This window comes from Xenopus laevis, chromosome 7L, assembly GCF_017654675.1.
Source record: "Xenopus laevis strain J_2021 chromosome 7L, Xenopus_laevis_v10.1, whole genome shotgun sequence".
Lineage (NCBI taxonomy): Eukaryota > Metazoa > Chordata > Amphibia > Anura > Pipidae > Xenopus > Xenopus laevis.
In genome coordinates this window covers 59,486,112-59,503,357 of record NC_054383.1, presented here as the reverse complement: position 1 = coordinate 59,503,357, position 17,246 = coordinate 59,486,112, and the positions used below count along the sequence as shown (strand labels likewise).

General features: G+C 41.8%; 1 protein-coding gene across 11 annotated transcripts in view; it reads left to right on the top strand.

The window, feature by feature from the left end:
• Window positions 1–17,246, top strand: part of tubgcp2.L (tubulin gamma complex associated protein 2 L homeolog) — a 221,034-nt gene that overhangs the window by 13,255 nt on the left and 190,533 nt on the right. For 8 of the 11 annotated variants that reach the window (XM_018224523.2, XM_018224526.2, XM_041568523.1 and 5 more), the window contains 1 exon segment: window positions 8,283–8,442. The exons of 1 other annotated variant lie outside the window; for it this stretch is intronic. In XM_018224523.2, the coding sequence (XP_018080012.1) occupies window positions 8,293–8,442 (150 nt within the window). In that variant the 5' untranslated portion in view covers window positions 8,283–8,292. 11 annotated transcript variants of the gene reach the window in all.

Here is a 17,246-nt window from a genome sequence, read left to right as displayed (position 1 = left end):
GTGCTTTCAGAAAGAGTCAGCACTTTATGATGGAGCTGCTTGTGGCAGGCTGTGGTTTCTCCAACTCAGTGTAACTGAATGTGCCTCAGTGGGACTTGGCTTTTTACTATTGAGTGCTGTTCTTAGATCTACCAGGGAGCTGTTTTTCAGAGCCCAAGTCACATGACTCGGGGCAGCTGGGAGACTGACAATATGTCTAGCCCCATGTCAGATTTCAAAATTAAAAGTAAAAAAATCTGTTTGCTCTTTGGCCTATAATCTTTGATTTTGCAAAATTGCAACAGAGCAAAGCAGTGATAGAAAGGTGTTGCCAGCAAGATGGTGGCGTGCAGGGGAGCCACGTGGGATGCCATGACGTTCTAACGCTGATGCATCAAAGCGCATGTGGCGTCATGGTGGTGGCGTCAAAATGTGCATCATCATGCTAGTTTTGCCTTTTAAAGTATGCCTAAGGCCTATAGACATTGCCCGCTCTATATTGCTAATTCTGCTGATTCTGATCTTGACCTTGGCCTGTTATATCGTGTATTGTACCCTTGCTGCCTGAACTGGCCCTTTGCCTGAACTTGACTTTGTTATTCTCTCCCTTGGATACATCAAACTGTGTGTGGTGCCAACTGCTTCCTCCTTGATCCGTAATTCCTACCTGAGCCCTTGGGCCCTGACAGTATTATCGGGCCATGAACCCTTCTTAGGAAGCTCAGCCAGACTTCGAGAGACCATTTCACGGATTGGCATCCCGCGTGGAGGCCTATGAGGCAAGCAAGCCCATTTTGGCCAAGCATTGAAAGCCATTTTGGCTAAACTTTCAGTTACACCACCAGTAACCTCAGCTCCAGCAGATACACCACCTTCCATTCCATCTCATAACCAAGAACCAAGAATTCCAGTTCGTCCCTTGCTTGCTCCATCTCCTTCAACCTCCTATGAGGAACCCATGCAAATTGGGGGAGCTCGCCTTTCTGAACAAGAGAAGCTTCGGAGACGTGCTGCCAGGTTTTGCTTATATCATGGGGGCAAAGCTCACTTCGCTTACAATAGTCCAGTGAAGCAGGGAAACTTCCACGCCTAGGTAAGTTTTTGGGGGGAATTGATCCCTTTCCCCACAAATCTTCTCACCGATTTCTGCTTCCTGTGCAGCTTCAAGTCACGTCAAAGACTAACATGGCTCAAGCTTTCCTTGATTCCGGTGCGACTAGATCAGTCATTTGCTGAACTCCATGACATTCCTTTGCAACCCTTGTCCGTCCCTCTATGGGTTCTGGTAATTGATGATAGACCATTATACACACCTTTCATCTCTCATGCATTGCAGGAATTACCAGTCACAGTTGGAGCTCTTTATAATGAAAGACTGTCATTCCTTATCATTAATTGTCCTTCTACTCCTGTGGTCTTGGGGTTGCCAGGCTTTGTCTCCATAATCTAATTGTTTGGTCCAAAAAACAGATATCACATTGGACCCCTCACTACCAGCGGAATTGCCTTGCATCCAATTCCTTACAGAAGATTACTTGTGCTTCAGTGGATCTTCGCTCTCTTGCACGTGCTTATCAGGACTTTGTTGATGTGTTTTGTAAAAAGTCTGCATCGGCCCTTCGATTGCCCCATTGACCTACTACCCAAGAAAACCTTTAATTCAGACTTATCCGTCCTTCCTCCTCTCCAGCTGGGGCAAGCTTCTTTGTTGTGGAGAAGAAGGATGGCGGTCTACGACCCTGCATCGATCATAGAGGCCTCAATAAAATCACCTTGAAAAATCGTTACTCTTCCCCCTCCTTTAAAAACTTTTTGACCAACTCAAAGGGGCCTGTCTATTCACAAAATTAGACCTCAGGGTTGCATACACTTTAATCCGAATCCGGAAAGGTGATGAATGGAAGACTGCTTTCAATAGTCGTGATGGACATTACAAGTACCTCATAATGTCATTTGGGCTCTGCAATGCGCCCACAGTCTTCCAAGAGTTTGTCAACGACATCTTTAGATACTTGCTTGGACTCTGTGTTGTAGTTTGTCTGGACAATATTCTCATCTTCTCCAAGAATTTGGATGAACACCGAGTCCATGGTCGGGAGGTCCACTTCTTACTAGTTCCAGAGCCATACTAAGATTCATCAGATTTGCCAATTATTATAGACCATTCATAAAAGGCTTCTCCTCTAGAATTGCCCCAATATTGGCCCTCATCCACAAAGGAGGGAAGCCTAACTGCTGGAACCCGCAAGCTCTGGAAGCATTAGAGTCCTTGAAAAAAATCCTCTCAGTTAAGTTGGCACTGGAGAAATGGAGGCATCTTTGGGAAGGCTCCACGATACCAGTAACAATCTTTATGGATCACAAAACTAGAGTACTTAAACTCTAAAAGCTCTTAAACGTCTAAACCCCAGGCAAGGTTGATGGGCACTCTTCTTCTTTTCATGTTTTAACTTTCTGACCTGGTTCTAGGAATATAAAGGCTGATGCATTATCTAGGACAGTGCTGTCCAACTTCTGTGGTCCCGAGGGCCATAAATTTACCAGCCTCTATAGTGGAGAGCCGATAATGGAAGCCAGAGTTGACTACTCCGTTTTTTAAACCACACCCACTTTAAACCACATCCATGTTACCACAAGATCATGTCCACATTAATTGTGGAAACACCAAAAAACCAAATGGTTGGTGCTCACTTAAGGGATATCACTATCGTTCATATGTGAAAAAAGTTGTCATATTAAGACATACCCTTAAATCCATATACCTCCTATTCTCCTTGGATAACACAGCACCCCCAGCACACGATTAAAGACCTTAGGGGTCCCTAACAATAATTATTTTCAAGCAGGGCACACACAGGCAGCATATGCAAGGCAGAACAGAGCAAGAGACGGAGAAATCCATCAGGATTGTATTGCATACAGTGACAAACTGCTGGTTTACACAATGCAGGGGCCAGTTAATCTCTGTAGTGATACCATTTAAAGTTTACACATGTTAAGCAAACACAGCTGGTAGGTGGGAGCCACAGAAGGGGGGTCGTGGGCCGCCAATTGGATAGCCCTGATCTAGGAGTTTCATTCCTGTGGATCCTTGCCCTAAAGATATTGACCCTATTGTGGCTGCATTATTTGCTTCAATGGCCTCTCAAATCCTATCAGCACAATCTTCTGCACCACCCAATACCCCAATTGGAGTGGCCTATGTACCGCCTGATCTTCGTCACATTGTTCTTTGCCAGTCCCACAATTCCAAACAAGCAGGCCATCCTGGGATCAAAAAAACGACTTGTTGTTGTTGTCTCGTCTTGTTTGGTGGCCTTCAATACAGAAATTTGTGAAAGACTTTGTATCTTCTTGCTCTATTTGTGCCGCTTCCAAAGTCATTCATCTCCCAAAGGACTGCTTCTGCCAATACCCATTCCCTCGACCCTGGACCAATCTGGCCACAGACTTTATTGTGGATCTTCCTCCTTCTAGGGGCTACACGGTCAGTTGGCTAGTAATTGACAGATTCAGTGAAATGGCTCATTTTATTCCCCTCCGTAAATTACCTTCAGCGATGGAACTTTCAAAATTATTTATTCAACTTATTTTCCGCCTCCATGGCTTTCCCGCTGAAATTGGGACAGTTGATTTCAAAATTTTGGCGATCCTTATGCAAATCCCTCAATATCTCGCCTTAATTTTCTTCAGCCTATCATCCTCAATCTAACGGGGCCGCGGAATGAGTCAGTCAAGCACTAGAACAATTTTTAAGATGCCATATATCGGTGTCAAGACAACTGTGTTGATCTCCTTCTTTGGGCCAAATTTGCTCATAATAATTCACTACATGCCTCTTCCAAGAGATTTCCTTTTTTTTGTGTATATGGTCAACATCCTTTGGCATTCCCTCACTATTTACTCCTCACCAATGTACCTGCGGCCAATGATCAAGTTTCCCACATGTCCACAATCTGGCAAGCTACTAAGTCCAACCTAGAGAAGAGTTCTATTTCTCAAAAATCTTATGCCAATAAGAAATGTTCTTCTCCTCCTCTGTACTCTCTTGTGGGCCCCAAATTCATTGGCTCTTTTCCTATAATTGACCTATGAATAAGTGCCGGGTACGAAACGCGTAAGGCGGAACATCAATTGGTCTGTATGCCTTTTTTTTTATATTTATGCTGAATAAAGAATAATCCCTTCAATACTTGGTTGAATGGAGAAGTTTTGGGCCGGTGAAATGCTCCAGGATTAAACATTCAGACATCCATGCTCCACTTTTTTTACGGTGGTTCCATAAGCAATTTCCTTCAAAACCTAGTCTTGATGGTCCCAAGGCCCCCCCCACGGAGAAAGGGGCTACTGTAAGAGGCGCTTGCTGGCAAGATGGCGGCGCCCAAGGGAGCCACGTGGGGCGCCGCAACGTTCTGACACCGATGATATAGATAGATATTCCTGTACTACATACAATTCAGTAGGAACAGTTCTCTAAGTTTGCTCATAGCCTGTACAGAGAGATGTCATAAAATTATGGCAGCATAGATATTCCCCTGTACTATGCACAATTGAGCAGGAACAGTCCCCTAAGTTTGCTCATAGCCTGTACAGAGAGATACTATAAAACTATGGCAGCATAAGTATTCCCCTGTACTAAGCACAATTCTACAGGGACAGCCCCAAAGTTTGCTCATAGCCTTTATAGAGAGATCTCATAATACTATGGCAGCATAGCTATTCCCCTGTACTAAGCAGAATTCTTCAGGAACAGTCCCCTAAGTTTGCTCATAGCCTGTACAGAGAGATCCTATAAAATAATGGCAGCATAGATATCCCCCTGTACTAAGCACAATTTAGCAGGAACAGCCCCCAAGTTTGCTCATAGCCTGTAGAGAGAGATACCTTAAAACTATGGCAGCATAGATAGTCCCCAGTCACTATTAATCACCCAGCCCTGGAACCCTGTGCCAGATGGAAAAACTCAATTTAGGGGGATCCGTGAAAATGGTTCCAATTGGGCCCCACAGTTGGTAAAACCGACCCTGGTCTTTGCAGATAGTTGATTTGCTCATGGTTTCCTCTCCATGCTTAAATATGGCACTGCTTTTTCTGTTTCATTGTTTTGCAAATTGAGATGTGCATTGTGAAAAACTATAATTGGCTCTCAAATAAGTGTTTGCATAAACATGGCCATTGTGTTGTGAATACTGTTTAGCGAATATTTTTCCCACAGCCAAAGTTTTGCAGTAACTTGAACATAGTGTTTGCGCATAAATATTCGCAATTGGTTGTTATTCCATATAAATAATAAATAAAGATGTGCAATTATGTTTGCATGTTAAATACACCAATCTTGTCAAGCTTTATAAATGTGCACAGCAAATATTTCACTGTGAAAATCGTTCTGCACTGTATGATAAATGAGCCTCTAGGAGTAGAGATGCAATTTAGGACACGCCTGTTAGGGTCGGAAGCTAGACCCGCACATCACTAGAGCAGACATACTACAAACTATGGCCATGCTTAGTTACTACATTTTGCAATAAAGTATTTCAGATAATTTCGCTACTATGCAATATAAACCAAAGGCAGTCATTAGCCATACTTAATCTAGGCTTGGTAAAAATGGAACATTTTTAGAATGGAACATATAACTATTATCTCACATATCTTAAATCTAGCAAGAAATGTAAAGGAGAACTAAGCCATCCTTTCCACACCCCTCCATCTGGATGATTCATCTCTTCTGAGTCAGAAAAAGGTGGTCAAATCAAGCTGGAATGAACCGTATGTAAAATACCATAGAGTTTAATGCTCCGGGTATCCCCTTGTTGATCCAGTCTCCTTTTCTTTGGAACGCTGATCCTGCACCCACACCAGTGTGTCCAGTCATTTGCATGTCTTTGGTATGGATTGTACTGTAGCTGTATTGTATTGTTTATAGTAGGATGGTTTTCCAGGCTTAAACATTCACAGTTGCCATGTGATGGAAAGGCAAGATATCTGTTAACCCGCTCTGTGTATATGGGCTCACTGTGAAATATACAAAATACAGTTCTACACTAGGGAGAAAAATTATAGCATTAACATTGCACAGCAAATACTACAAAGTTCATTAAAACACTGCACATACAAAAACACTGTACATAGAGTGAGCGACATCTGTGTAGCAGGGTGCATAGAACAGGAACAGAAAATAACATAAACAGAAAATAAAAATAAATAAATAAAATAATCATCGGCATTTATAAACCAGGACTGGAGAGTAGTTATACCTAACAAGGATGCTACTACAGGGCTGGATGAGATAGGATTACAGCAGATTGAGTTCTCTAGCAGTGACCCAGGAAATGATAAAGATCATTTCCTGGGGTTACACATGCTCACATGGTAAAGTGTGTTAAGCTAGAAAAGACATCTCTCAAAACAATGAATGTAAATCATTAACTAAACCAGTAGGTGATGCACTAAAAACAGAAAAAAAGTTCTGAAGAATGAACATTTACCAAACCCTTGATTTTTTTTCCCTCTCTCTTGCCTTCTTCCCCATTTCAAATTCTGTACAGCATGTGATCCGTTAAAGGAAAACTATACCCCCAAAATGAATACTTAAGCAACAGATAGTTTATATCAAATTGAATGACATTAAAGAATCTTACCAAACTGGAATATATATTTACATAAATATTGCCCTTTTACATCTCTTGCCTTGAACCACCATTTCGTGACTCTATCTGTGCTGCCTCAGAGATCACCTGACCAGAAATACTACAACTCTAACTGAAACAGGAAGAAGTGAGGAAGCAAAAGGCAGAACTCTGTCTGTTAATTGGCTCATGTGACCTTACGTGTGGTTTGTATGTGTGCACAGTGAATCTTACGATCTCAGGGGGCGGCCCTTATTTTTTAAAATGGCAATTTTCTATTTATGATTACCCAATGGCACATACTACTAAAAAAAAGTATATTATCATGATAATGGTTCATTTACATGAAGCAGGGTTTTACACATGAGCTGTTTTACTCAGTATCTTTTAATAGAGACCTACATTGTTTGGGGGGGTATAGTTTTCCTTTAACCTTGAAACCCGTTTTCCAAAAAGCTCAGAATTACGGAAAGGACACCACGCATAGACTTCTAATCATATAAATAAAATGTTTACAATGATTTCCTCCTTTCTCTGTAATAATGAAATAGTACCTTGTAGTTGATCCCAACTAAGATATAATTAATACTTATTGGAGGCAGAGCAATTCTATTGGTTTAAATTAATGTTTAAATTGTTTGTAAGTAGACTTCAGGTATGAAGATCCTAAATATGGATAGGCCCTTTGCCCTGCAGTCCCCAGGTCACGATCATTCTGGATAACAGATCACATTCCTGTACTGCTCATGTGCCTTTATATTTATTTCATTATTTCTTTCCTCACATTCCATTCACCCCCACTTTTCTATCCCAAACTGTAGTTCCTGCCTATTTTTGCATTAACTCTTGCATTGCACGTGTGCCATTCTGTCTTCCTATCGCCCTTTTCCTGCTTCTGACACCCTGTGCTTAAAATGAAATTTTCCAATCCTAAAATATTTTCTTTACTTTTTTGTTCCATGTGTTTGAGTATGTATCATCCTTTTACACTAGTGTTTTAATCTGCTCCTTACTTTTTTTCCCCCACATTTTGCGGTCATTAATAAATTGCTTATTTTTCCCATACAACTTTAATTAAGAAAATACACAGGTAATTTAATGCTACAAAGCAGTGACCTATGTGGTAATATTTACATGGAGGATATGATGTTGATATCTGCTGTATCTTGTAATTGTAGTTCATGAGCATGGACCTGGTGAGATTACGTTTGATGAAAAAAGCAGTGGCACTCTTAATAAATTTGCGATTTTTGACTTTTTTTTGAAAAAAGACATGAATGTTCACCATTGCCAAGTTAATAAAAAAAAAAAAAGTTTGTACTTCTATTTTAATATAACATCAAGTTTGATACTTAAACTTTAGTTATTATGCCTTTATTTGACATACTGGAATAATATAATTTTAGTTGTCCTTATTCGCCTAAATGTAGTATATAAAATAAATAATAATTTAGGTATGAGCCATTGATCATTATTAAATTGTCTTCTGCTGTACATAGAGAATCATATGATCGGAAGTAGAATAACATCTTATTTAGGAAATTATTTTACAATTTTGATACTGTACCCTAGAATCATTCTATCAATTAAACTTTTTTTCAGTGCTGTTTGACCATCTTTACAATTTTTGACAGTAATATATATTTGTGTGTGTCTTTGATATGTCTTTCCTAGATCATTCACTATGAGTGAGTTTCGGATTCACCATGATGTAAATGAGCTCATCAGCCTTCTCCATGTGTTTGGATTAGAAGGGGCAGATGTTTACATAGATCTTCTGCAGAAAAATCGCACCCCCTATGTCACTACCAGTGTTTCTACTCACAGTGCCAAAGTAAGACACATTTCTGTGCACTTTTTTACAAGACCATACTTTAATTGAACACCTTATGCAAGCAGACACTGAGGGGCAGATTTATCAAGGGTCGAATTTCAAAGTTAAAAATACTTCGAAATTCGACAATCGAATTGAAATACTTCGACTTCAAAGTTTTTTTCAGCGAATTTGGGTATCCTGTGGTTGAAGTAAAATCGTTAGATCGAACATTTAAATCCTTCCAATCGAACGATTGAAGGATTTCAGCGATCAATCGAACGATTTTACTTAAACTTCCAAAAACTTCGAAAAATGCCCTAGAAGGTCCCCATAGGCTAACCTAGCAATTCGGCAGGTTTAATTTGGCGAATTATTGAAATCTAAGTTTTTTAAAGAGACAGTACTTTGATTATCGAATGGTTGAATATTCAAACTATTTTATTTTGAATTGGAATCAGTCATAGTATCCTATTCGATGGTCGAAATATACAAAAATTTACTTTGAATTTCAAATTCTTTTCATTTGGAAATTCCCTTGAATTCACTTTGACCCTTGATAAATCTGTCCCTGAATGTCACTAGGGCCAGATTTCCAAAATGTAGTCCCTAGGCCCACATCATGTGTCCACATTAAGCCTTGCTCATGAGCGTGTGTAAGGGTGCTTTTTTCTGGAGCACTGGGAACCGGCATGTAAGAGATAAAAAAAACATCCCATGCGCCCAGTCTCATTTGCTTCAGAACAAACATGCAAGTGCAGATGAGCCTGGGCAGAGTTCCACCTCAAATATTGTGCCGCCCTACGTTTGGGCCATTGTGGCCTTTCCACAAATCCAGGCCTGGGCCTGTAAGTTCACCTTCCATATCAACACTTGTAGCATACAAATTGCAGTAAACTTGATGTTTTAACATTTTAGACACAAGTATACAAAGAATATGGTATGGGATCACTTAGTCAGAACGTTATAAATTATGGAAGCCACCTCCCATAAAGTACATTTTAAGCAAATAATTAAATTTTTTGAAAATTGTTTCTTTTCTCTATAGCGGTATTATAAAACAGTGCCTTGTAATTGATAACTAATATGCTAGAATCTATATTCATTGAAAAACAATACAGTTATTGAATGGTTAATGATTTTTACACTTAAAGGGGATGTAAAGGCAAAAAAAAGATGCTTCTTTACATAAAAAGCGGGTTTGCAATTTACCATTTTTTCTGCAGCTCAAGTTACCTTTCATCTTCCCCACTGCTTTCATGCTCTTTGGAATACAGAGCAGTGCTGATAGCGTCCCACTACCCAGCCGGCAGGCCATCATCATCATTTATTTATATAGCGCCATCAAGTTACGCAGTGCTTTACCTTAGTTTATAATAGACAGGGGAACATATGGTAGCATCAAGGATTGTATTTTCAGATCCGATATGAAATATAGGGAGGGGCTTAATGTTAAGGGCCTTGAGTGTACTTACATTCAAGGCCCTTAACAATTTAGCCCCTCCCTATATTTCATATCTGATCTCAAAATACACTCCTCGATGCAACCTTATCTCTGCTTCTGACCTTCGCCTTGCTTCTCACACTTCAGTAGTTTGAATTTGATCCTAGAGGATCTGCATATGCATATGGATATGCATATGGGAGCAGCTGATGTTGACCTATGAGATAGTTGAATGAGTAACAGCATTTAGAACATATTGGAGTTGAAAAATGTGACTTGTTGGAATACCTTTTGAGGAGTAGGTTCTAGTAATCAAGGCAGAGATAATAAGCGACTGAATAAGTGTTTTTGTTTAGTATGAAGTGAGATATGGCTGTATTCGGGTAATATTTTCCAGCTGAATACAACAAGATTTTGCAGGTGTTTGGATGTGTGGTGAAAAAGACAGAAACGAGTCCTAGGCAGCGTACCTGTATGGTCGAATGAAAGGTGTTAACGGTAAGGAACAGGAGAAGGAGGGGGGGCGTGGCCTGCATGGGGAAAGGCTAGGACGTGTGCCGTGTGAGCTCCGACCTGGGGCGCAAAAAACTGCTATTATCCTGCTGATACCCGGAGAAATTCGTAACCCTGCCACGAGACAAGTACCTTACCAAGGTAGCAGCTGATTCAGATGGTGCGGAGAGGTCGGAGCAAAAGCGCAGCACCAGCAAAAACATTGAGGCGCACCATGCCGAATCAAAATGGCGCCGATCCGAATACACGCAGCATGACGCCTGAACAAACACTGGGCGCCCGGGATGCAGCGGCACAAAGGCTCGCACAGTTTGTAAGAGACCCCCAAACTCGGCGAACAGCTAAAGGTGAGACTAGTTGTCCACAGGGCACTGACTCCCAGCGGTTTGAAACACCAGGGAAGGCCACAAAGCCTGATCCTGATGAGGTTCTAAGTGCAATTACATCTAATCACACTGTGCTCATGGGAAAAATTGATGAGCTAAAAACAGACTTTGCGATTCTAAAACATGACACGCAAAAGCTAAGAGAGAGAACGGGGGAAGCAGAGAGGAGGATAAGTGAGCTAGAAGACCATACTCGCCCCATTCCAGGCCGCCTAACTGCTGCAGAATCACATATTGCTTTATTGGTGACTAAGGAGGATGATTTGGAGAATAGGCTCAGGAGGAATAATATCAGGATCCTAGGGCTACCTGAGAGGGCGAAGGGGCTGCAACAGAAAGATTCATTGAACAGTGGCTTACTAGCACCTTTGGCCAACCACCATTCTCATCGGCTTTTACAGTGGAGAGAGCTCATAGAGTTCCAGGGAAGCCACCTCCGCCAGGAGCCCCCCGCGACCCCTAATAGCACGTCTGCTAAACTATAGGGATGCGGCACTGGCAGCGGCTAGACAAGCAGGTGAGATTCTTTATGAGAACCAAAAAATCTCCATCTACCCAGACTTCTCTACAGAGGTAAGGAAACAGAGAGCAAGGTTCACGGAGGCAAAAAGGCTCCTGCGGCAGAAACAGCTATCATATGCCATGTTGTTCCCGGCGAGACTGCGGGTGAATCTCAGTGGTAAAGCCTATTTCTTCACCAAGCCGGAGGAGGTCATACAATGGATGGAGGAGAGACCACGCAACTCCCCACGCAGAGATTGATGATGATTTACACGCAGCTTGGAATAAGGATGTGCCACGCAAAGTTTACAGGCGATCGTGATCGGCATTGTAGCTCCGGCTCCCCTATTTTATTGTCCTGGGTTTGGTGGATTCGTACGCTTATCCAGATTTCTACTTGGTTACACCAGTGACTTCTCGCAGGAGAGGTAATGGTCTTTAAATTACTGCCTAACGGGAAAAATTATTAGTGTATTTATCTTGTCCCAGGTTGGAGGGCACCGGTGTGGACTGTCGGTGGGCACCCCCTGGACTGGACTCTGTGCGGACACTAACCCCACGACAAAGTTAAGGCTTGTTTAAGTTAAGGGAAGCAAACTCACTTGCAGTATGTTTATGAAGTGGGTGGGGAGGGGGTGGGGAAAAGGGTTATTGGTTATGAATTTTTTATTGGTTGGTGTCACAAGTAGCAGAAGGTTATGTACGGTTACACAACTGTGGTTTGGCAGACAATTACCCAAGGTATCTAATACGGTAAAGGATAGAAATATTAAGAAACATGGCGACGGTTAAAATATTATCGTGGAATGTGAGGGGTATGGGGGATGCCATAAAAAGATTAGTCTTTGATTTTATACGAAGACATAGACCCCAATTGATATTCTTACAGGAGACTCACTTGGTGGGTGGGAAAACACTGACCATGAAAAAGCCTTGGATAGCTGCAATGTATCACTCAGTGTATTCTAGCTATTCTAGAGGGGTCTCTATCCTGATATGTAGATTGTGCCCTTTTGTAACGGAAACAATTATCTCAGACAGACTTGGTAGGTATGTAATTGTACAAGGCACTTTGTTGGGAAAGAAAATAACTCTGATTAATGTGTATGCACCCCCCCCCCCCCGTTAACTGAAGCTTTTTTACAGGAACTGACCAACAAACTCCTAACCATTGCAGTAACCCCGCTACTCCTAATGGGTGACTTTAATGCGATAGCTAATGCGGATATAGACAAACTTCATCCCCCCAGAATATCCTTGGCAATTTTAAATAGGTGGATGAACACTTTTCAAATGGTAGACTTATTGCGGGTACGTAACCCGAGGGTAAGGCAGTTCACATGTTACTCACCTGGTCACAATAATATGTCTAGAATTGACTTGGCGATAGGATGCACAGAGTTTAACAAATGGGTTCAAAAGGTAGAAATACTTACACGAGGCATATCTGACCATTCCCCCATTCTGCTCACCATGTCGGCCTCACAAACACCAACTGATCGGATTTGCAGATTGAGTCCTTACTGGGCTAAGCATGAACAGCTTCAGGAATCCATACAAACTAGCATAGAAAATTTTCTGGCAATAAACAGGGAGGAAGAATCCCCACAAATCACGTGGGATGCCTTTAAAGCTTTCATTAGGGGGGGGGTTTATAAGTAATATTAAGGCGCTGACAGATTGCTACCAAAGAGATCTGGTGCAAAAAACTAAAGAGGTGCAGGAAGCTGAAATTAGGTACGTAGCACAACCAACTGACCAAACTCAAAAATTATGGCAGGATAAACAGAGGGCGCTGCAGATGGCCCAGGTGGAGCTTACAAAAAAACATATACTTTACCAAAGGTCCAATATTTTTGAGTTTGGAGATAAAAATGGGAAATTATTGGCTCTATTGTCCAAAGAAGTGGGTGGTTCTATGGCTATACTAGCGATAAAATTACCCAATGGGGATATTGATTCCACTTCAGAGGGTATTAATGAAAGATTTATGAGCTATTATGCAGATCTCTATAGTTCCAAGACGACAGTAACGAATGAAGAGGTGGATCAATACTTAATTGACACGGAAATACCAGAATTTGATGTAGGTATAATAGCACAGCTAGCTGAGCCAATTACACAAGAAGAGGTGGAGGTGGCGATAGGAGCCTTTCCAGGGGGGAAAACTCCAGGATTAGATGGCGTCCCCATTGAGTGGTATAAGCAAAATGTCAAAAAAATAGCCCCTCTGTTAGTAAACTTGTATAATGATGTAAGGGGTAGGGGCACCCCTTCCGGAGTCTATGAGGGAAACGCTCATTATACTGATTTTAAAACCAGGCAAGGACCCCTTGGAATGCTCCTCGTATAGACCAATATCACTTATTAATGTGGATGCCAAGATACTGGCGAAGGTGCTTGGGACTAGACTGGCACTGCACCTGGCCACAGTTATTTCACCGGATCAAACTGGCTTTATGCCGGGTTGCACAACTGACATTAATATCCGGCGGCTATTTACTAACATTTCAGTGGTACATGATAACCAAGGAGAGAGGGTAGTGGCGTCACTGGATAATGAGAAGGCGTTTGATTAGTTGGAATGGAGCTATTTATGGGCCACAATGAGAAGGGTGGGTATGCCCCTAGAATACATAAAATGGGTACAGGCACTTTACCACTTGCCGGTGGGAAAGATTAGAACCAACACAAAAGTGTCGAGGGCCTTGGCAATTGGAAGGGGCACTAGACAAGGTTGCCCCCTGTCCCCTCTTCTGTTCGCTCTTGCCATGGAACCAATGGCCTGTCGAATTAAACTTTCGCAGGAGGTGAAGGGTTTACACCTGGGTTCGTGTCGGGAAATTATCTCCATGTATGCAGATGACACTCTTCTTTACCTACCTAATCCAAATCATGCTCTCACTGGGGCACTACACACAAGGTACTCAGGGCTGAAGATCAATTGGTCTAAATCAGTGATTTTCCCCATTGACCCCCTCCCACCGAACCTACCTCAGAATGTACATGGTCTTCAGTGGGCAGAAACCTTTAAATACTTGGGGATATGGGTACATTCTGATCTCCAGAAATACGTTGAGCTGAACATACAACCCATCCTCAAATATATAGTGGAAAAAAGGGAAGCTTGGGTGCATCTCCCCCTTACCCTACTAGGTAGAATTAACTTGTTTAAGATGATAATCCTTACAAAACTCACATATGTATTTAGACAGTCCCCGATTGGCATACACATGGCTATTTTTACCAAACTAAAGAGTATAATGTTGTCCCTATTTTGGAACAGTGCTCCACCCAGGTTAGCCTTGAGCACTCTGCAGCTCCCTATTGCCCAGGGTGGTTTAGCGGCTCCTAACCTCTACTGGTACTATTTGGCGTCACAATTGGTGGTGGCGAAAAGCTGGGTTACTCCTTCGCACACAAATGCAGCAACGCTCCTGGAAGCACAAATAGTGGGTTCATGGGAAGGTTTAAAGAATCTACTGTATAGGGGTACCTCCCTTACTAAGAATCTGTCACCCTTAATGTCCACCACAATCACAGTGTGGCAAACTGTTTTGCAATTTTATCCCAAACGTCAACCGCACTGTTCAGAATTCTCCCCACTGTGGTGTAATCCCAGACTCCAACATCTCCGCACTATACCAGACCCGCAGCTATGGGCACGATATGAAATTAAGTACCTCTCAGACATTATGCCTGATGGAAACCTCGGCTCATTTCAGGATTTAAAGCAGAAATTCTCTCTTCCTAATCCAATGTTCTTTAGGTATTTGCAACTGAGGCATGCTATAGAAAATCAATTTAAGACTGGCCCACCAGACACTACCCCCAGGAAGGTAGAATTAGACATCCGCTCAGAGGCTATTAGGAAACCTCTTTCATACTTTTATGCCCAACTGACCAGGGTTGGTAGTCCCTGATTCACCAAACTGCTAACTAGATGGCAGCAGGATATTCCTGGGCTTGCTTCGGAGGAATGGGAGGAGATTCTAGAGTTGAGTTTGGATGGGATCATCTGCAGTAAGGACAGAATGACCCAGTTGAATTACCTGCATAGAATATACCTTACTCCCTATAGGCTAAATAAAATGAACCATAATTTACGGGATGAATGCCCCAGATGTTCTAACTCGCCAGCGAACTTTATGCACATGACTTGGAACTGCCCAGCTATGCAGACGTTTTGGGGGGAGGTCAGTCAAATAATTAGCACTAAAACTGGTATCCCTGTGCCTATGGATCCTAAGGTGTTAATATTGAATCTAATGGGGGAGATCTCCCACAACAGAGCACAGAGGATGCTTCTAATCAGTTTATGCATGTACGCAAAAAAAGCTATAGCTTTGAAATGGAAATCTAGAGGGGGACCAACGATACAGGGCTGGGAGCAACTAATCAACAATGCGCTCCCCTTGCATAAACTTACATATATGAGAAGGGGCTGTCTGGAGAAATTCAATAAAATTTGGGTACCCTGGACAGAGGAGGATACGGGTCTAGGCTAACTGCAGTAGAAGGAAATACTTGTATGTAAAACTGTTTTTTTTCGATATATATGTATTCGGAATGAACCTGTGTATAATAACCTGAAAGTGAATGATGACATCATGCTGGTTAATGTTTGTAAAGATTGTTTATTTGGTTAAAAGGAAAAAAAACAAAGATGCAATGCTATTATATAATTGTCTTTCTGTATTGATATAATTGCACAATAAAAAGAATTGTTAAAAAAAAAAAAAAAAAAGGAACAGGAGAAGAGCTTGGAGGAAATATGAGTTCTGTTTTAAAAAGATTTAGTTTTAGGTGGCACGGAAACATCCAAGAGGAGACCACAGAAAGGCAGTCTGTAACTTGGGAAAGGACAGAAGTAGAAAAGTCAGGAGTAGACAAGTAGAGTTGGGTGTCATCAATATAAAGGTGATGCTGAAGTCCAAACAATTGAATACGTTTTTCTATTGAAGTAGTATAGAGCGAGAACAGCAGAGGACCTAGAACAGATCATTGAGGAACTCTTAACAGAGAGAGGGAACATTGTAGAAGTAGAGTTAGAGAAGGCAACTTTAAAGGAACGGTCAAATGGATAAGATGTAAACCATAAAAGAGCAGTGTCACGAATGCCAGCTGAGTATAGAATGTCTAGGAGGAGTGGGTGGTCAACTGTGTATAAGGCTGCAGAGGGCTCTAGAAGGATTAGTATGGAATTGTGACCTTTAGACTTTGCCTGGAAAAGATCACTAGTTACTTTGCTGAGTGCAGTTTCAGTTGAGTGTGTTGGGTGACGCCTGATTGCAGATGGGAGTTGTGAGTGAGATGTTGGATTAGGTATTTGACAACAATCCTTTCCAGCCATTTTGGATGCAAATGGAAGAAGGGAAACTGAATGATAGTTTGTGGGATAGCTGGGATCAAGGGAAGGTTTTTTGGGGATAGGAGTGATAAGTGCTTGTATAAAGATGTAAAAGTACCAGTAGAAAGCAAAAGGTTAAATAGGTGGGGAAGTGCAGGAGAGAGTGTATCAGAGATTGGATAAAAGAGATGAGAGGGTATAGGGTCAAGGGAGCAGGCTGTGTGGTTTGAGCAGGATCAAAGTTTGCTAACTTCATCTAGAGCTGCGGGGGTGAAGGAGCTCAAAGTGGATGTGAGTGGTCTGCAAGTTAGTCTGAGATTGTTGTCAGATGGTATGCTCAGTCTAATGAGATCTATTTTTTCTTTAAAAAAAAGGAGCAATGTCTTGGGCAGTTACATTAATGGGTGGAGGGTGCAAATGGGGGCATAGGAGTGAGTTTTATGTGGCGAACAGTCGCTGCGGTTTAGAGGATAGAGAGAAGTACTGTTCTTTAGCTATTGATAGAGCTTGATTGTAGCAGGAGAGCATGAATTTGAAGTGGATGAAGTCAGGATCAGTTTGTGACTTTCTCTACTGTCGTTCAGCTGATTTACTACATCTTATAAGGTACTGCATTAAACTAGTATGCCAT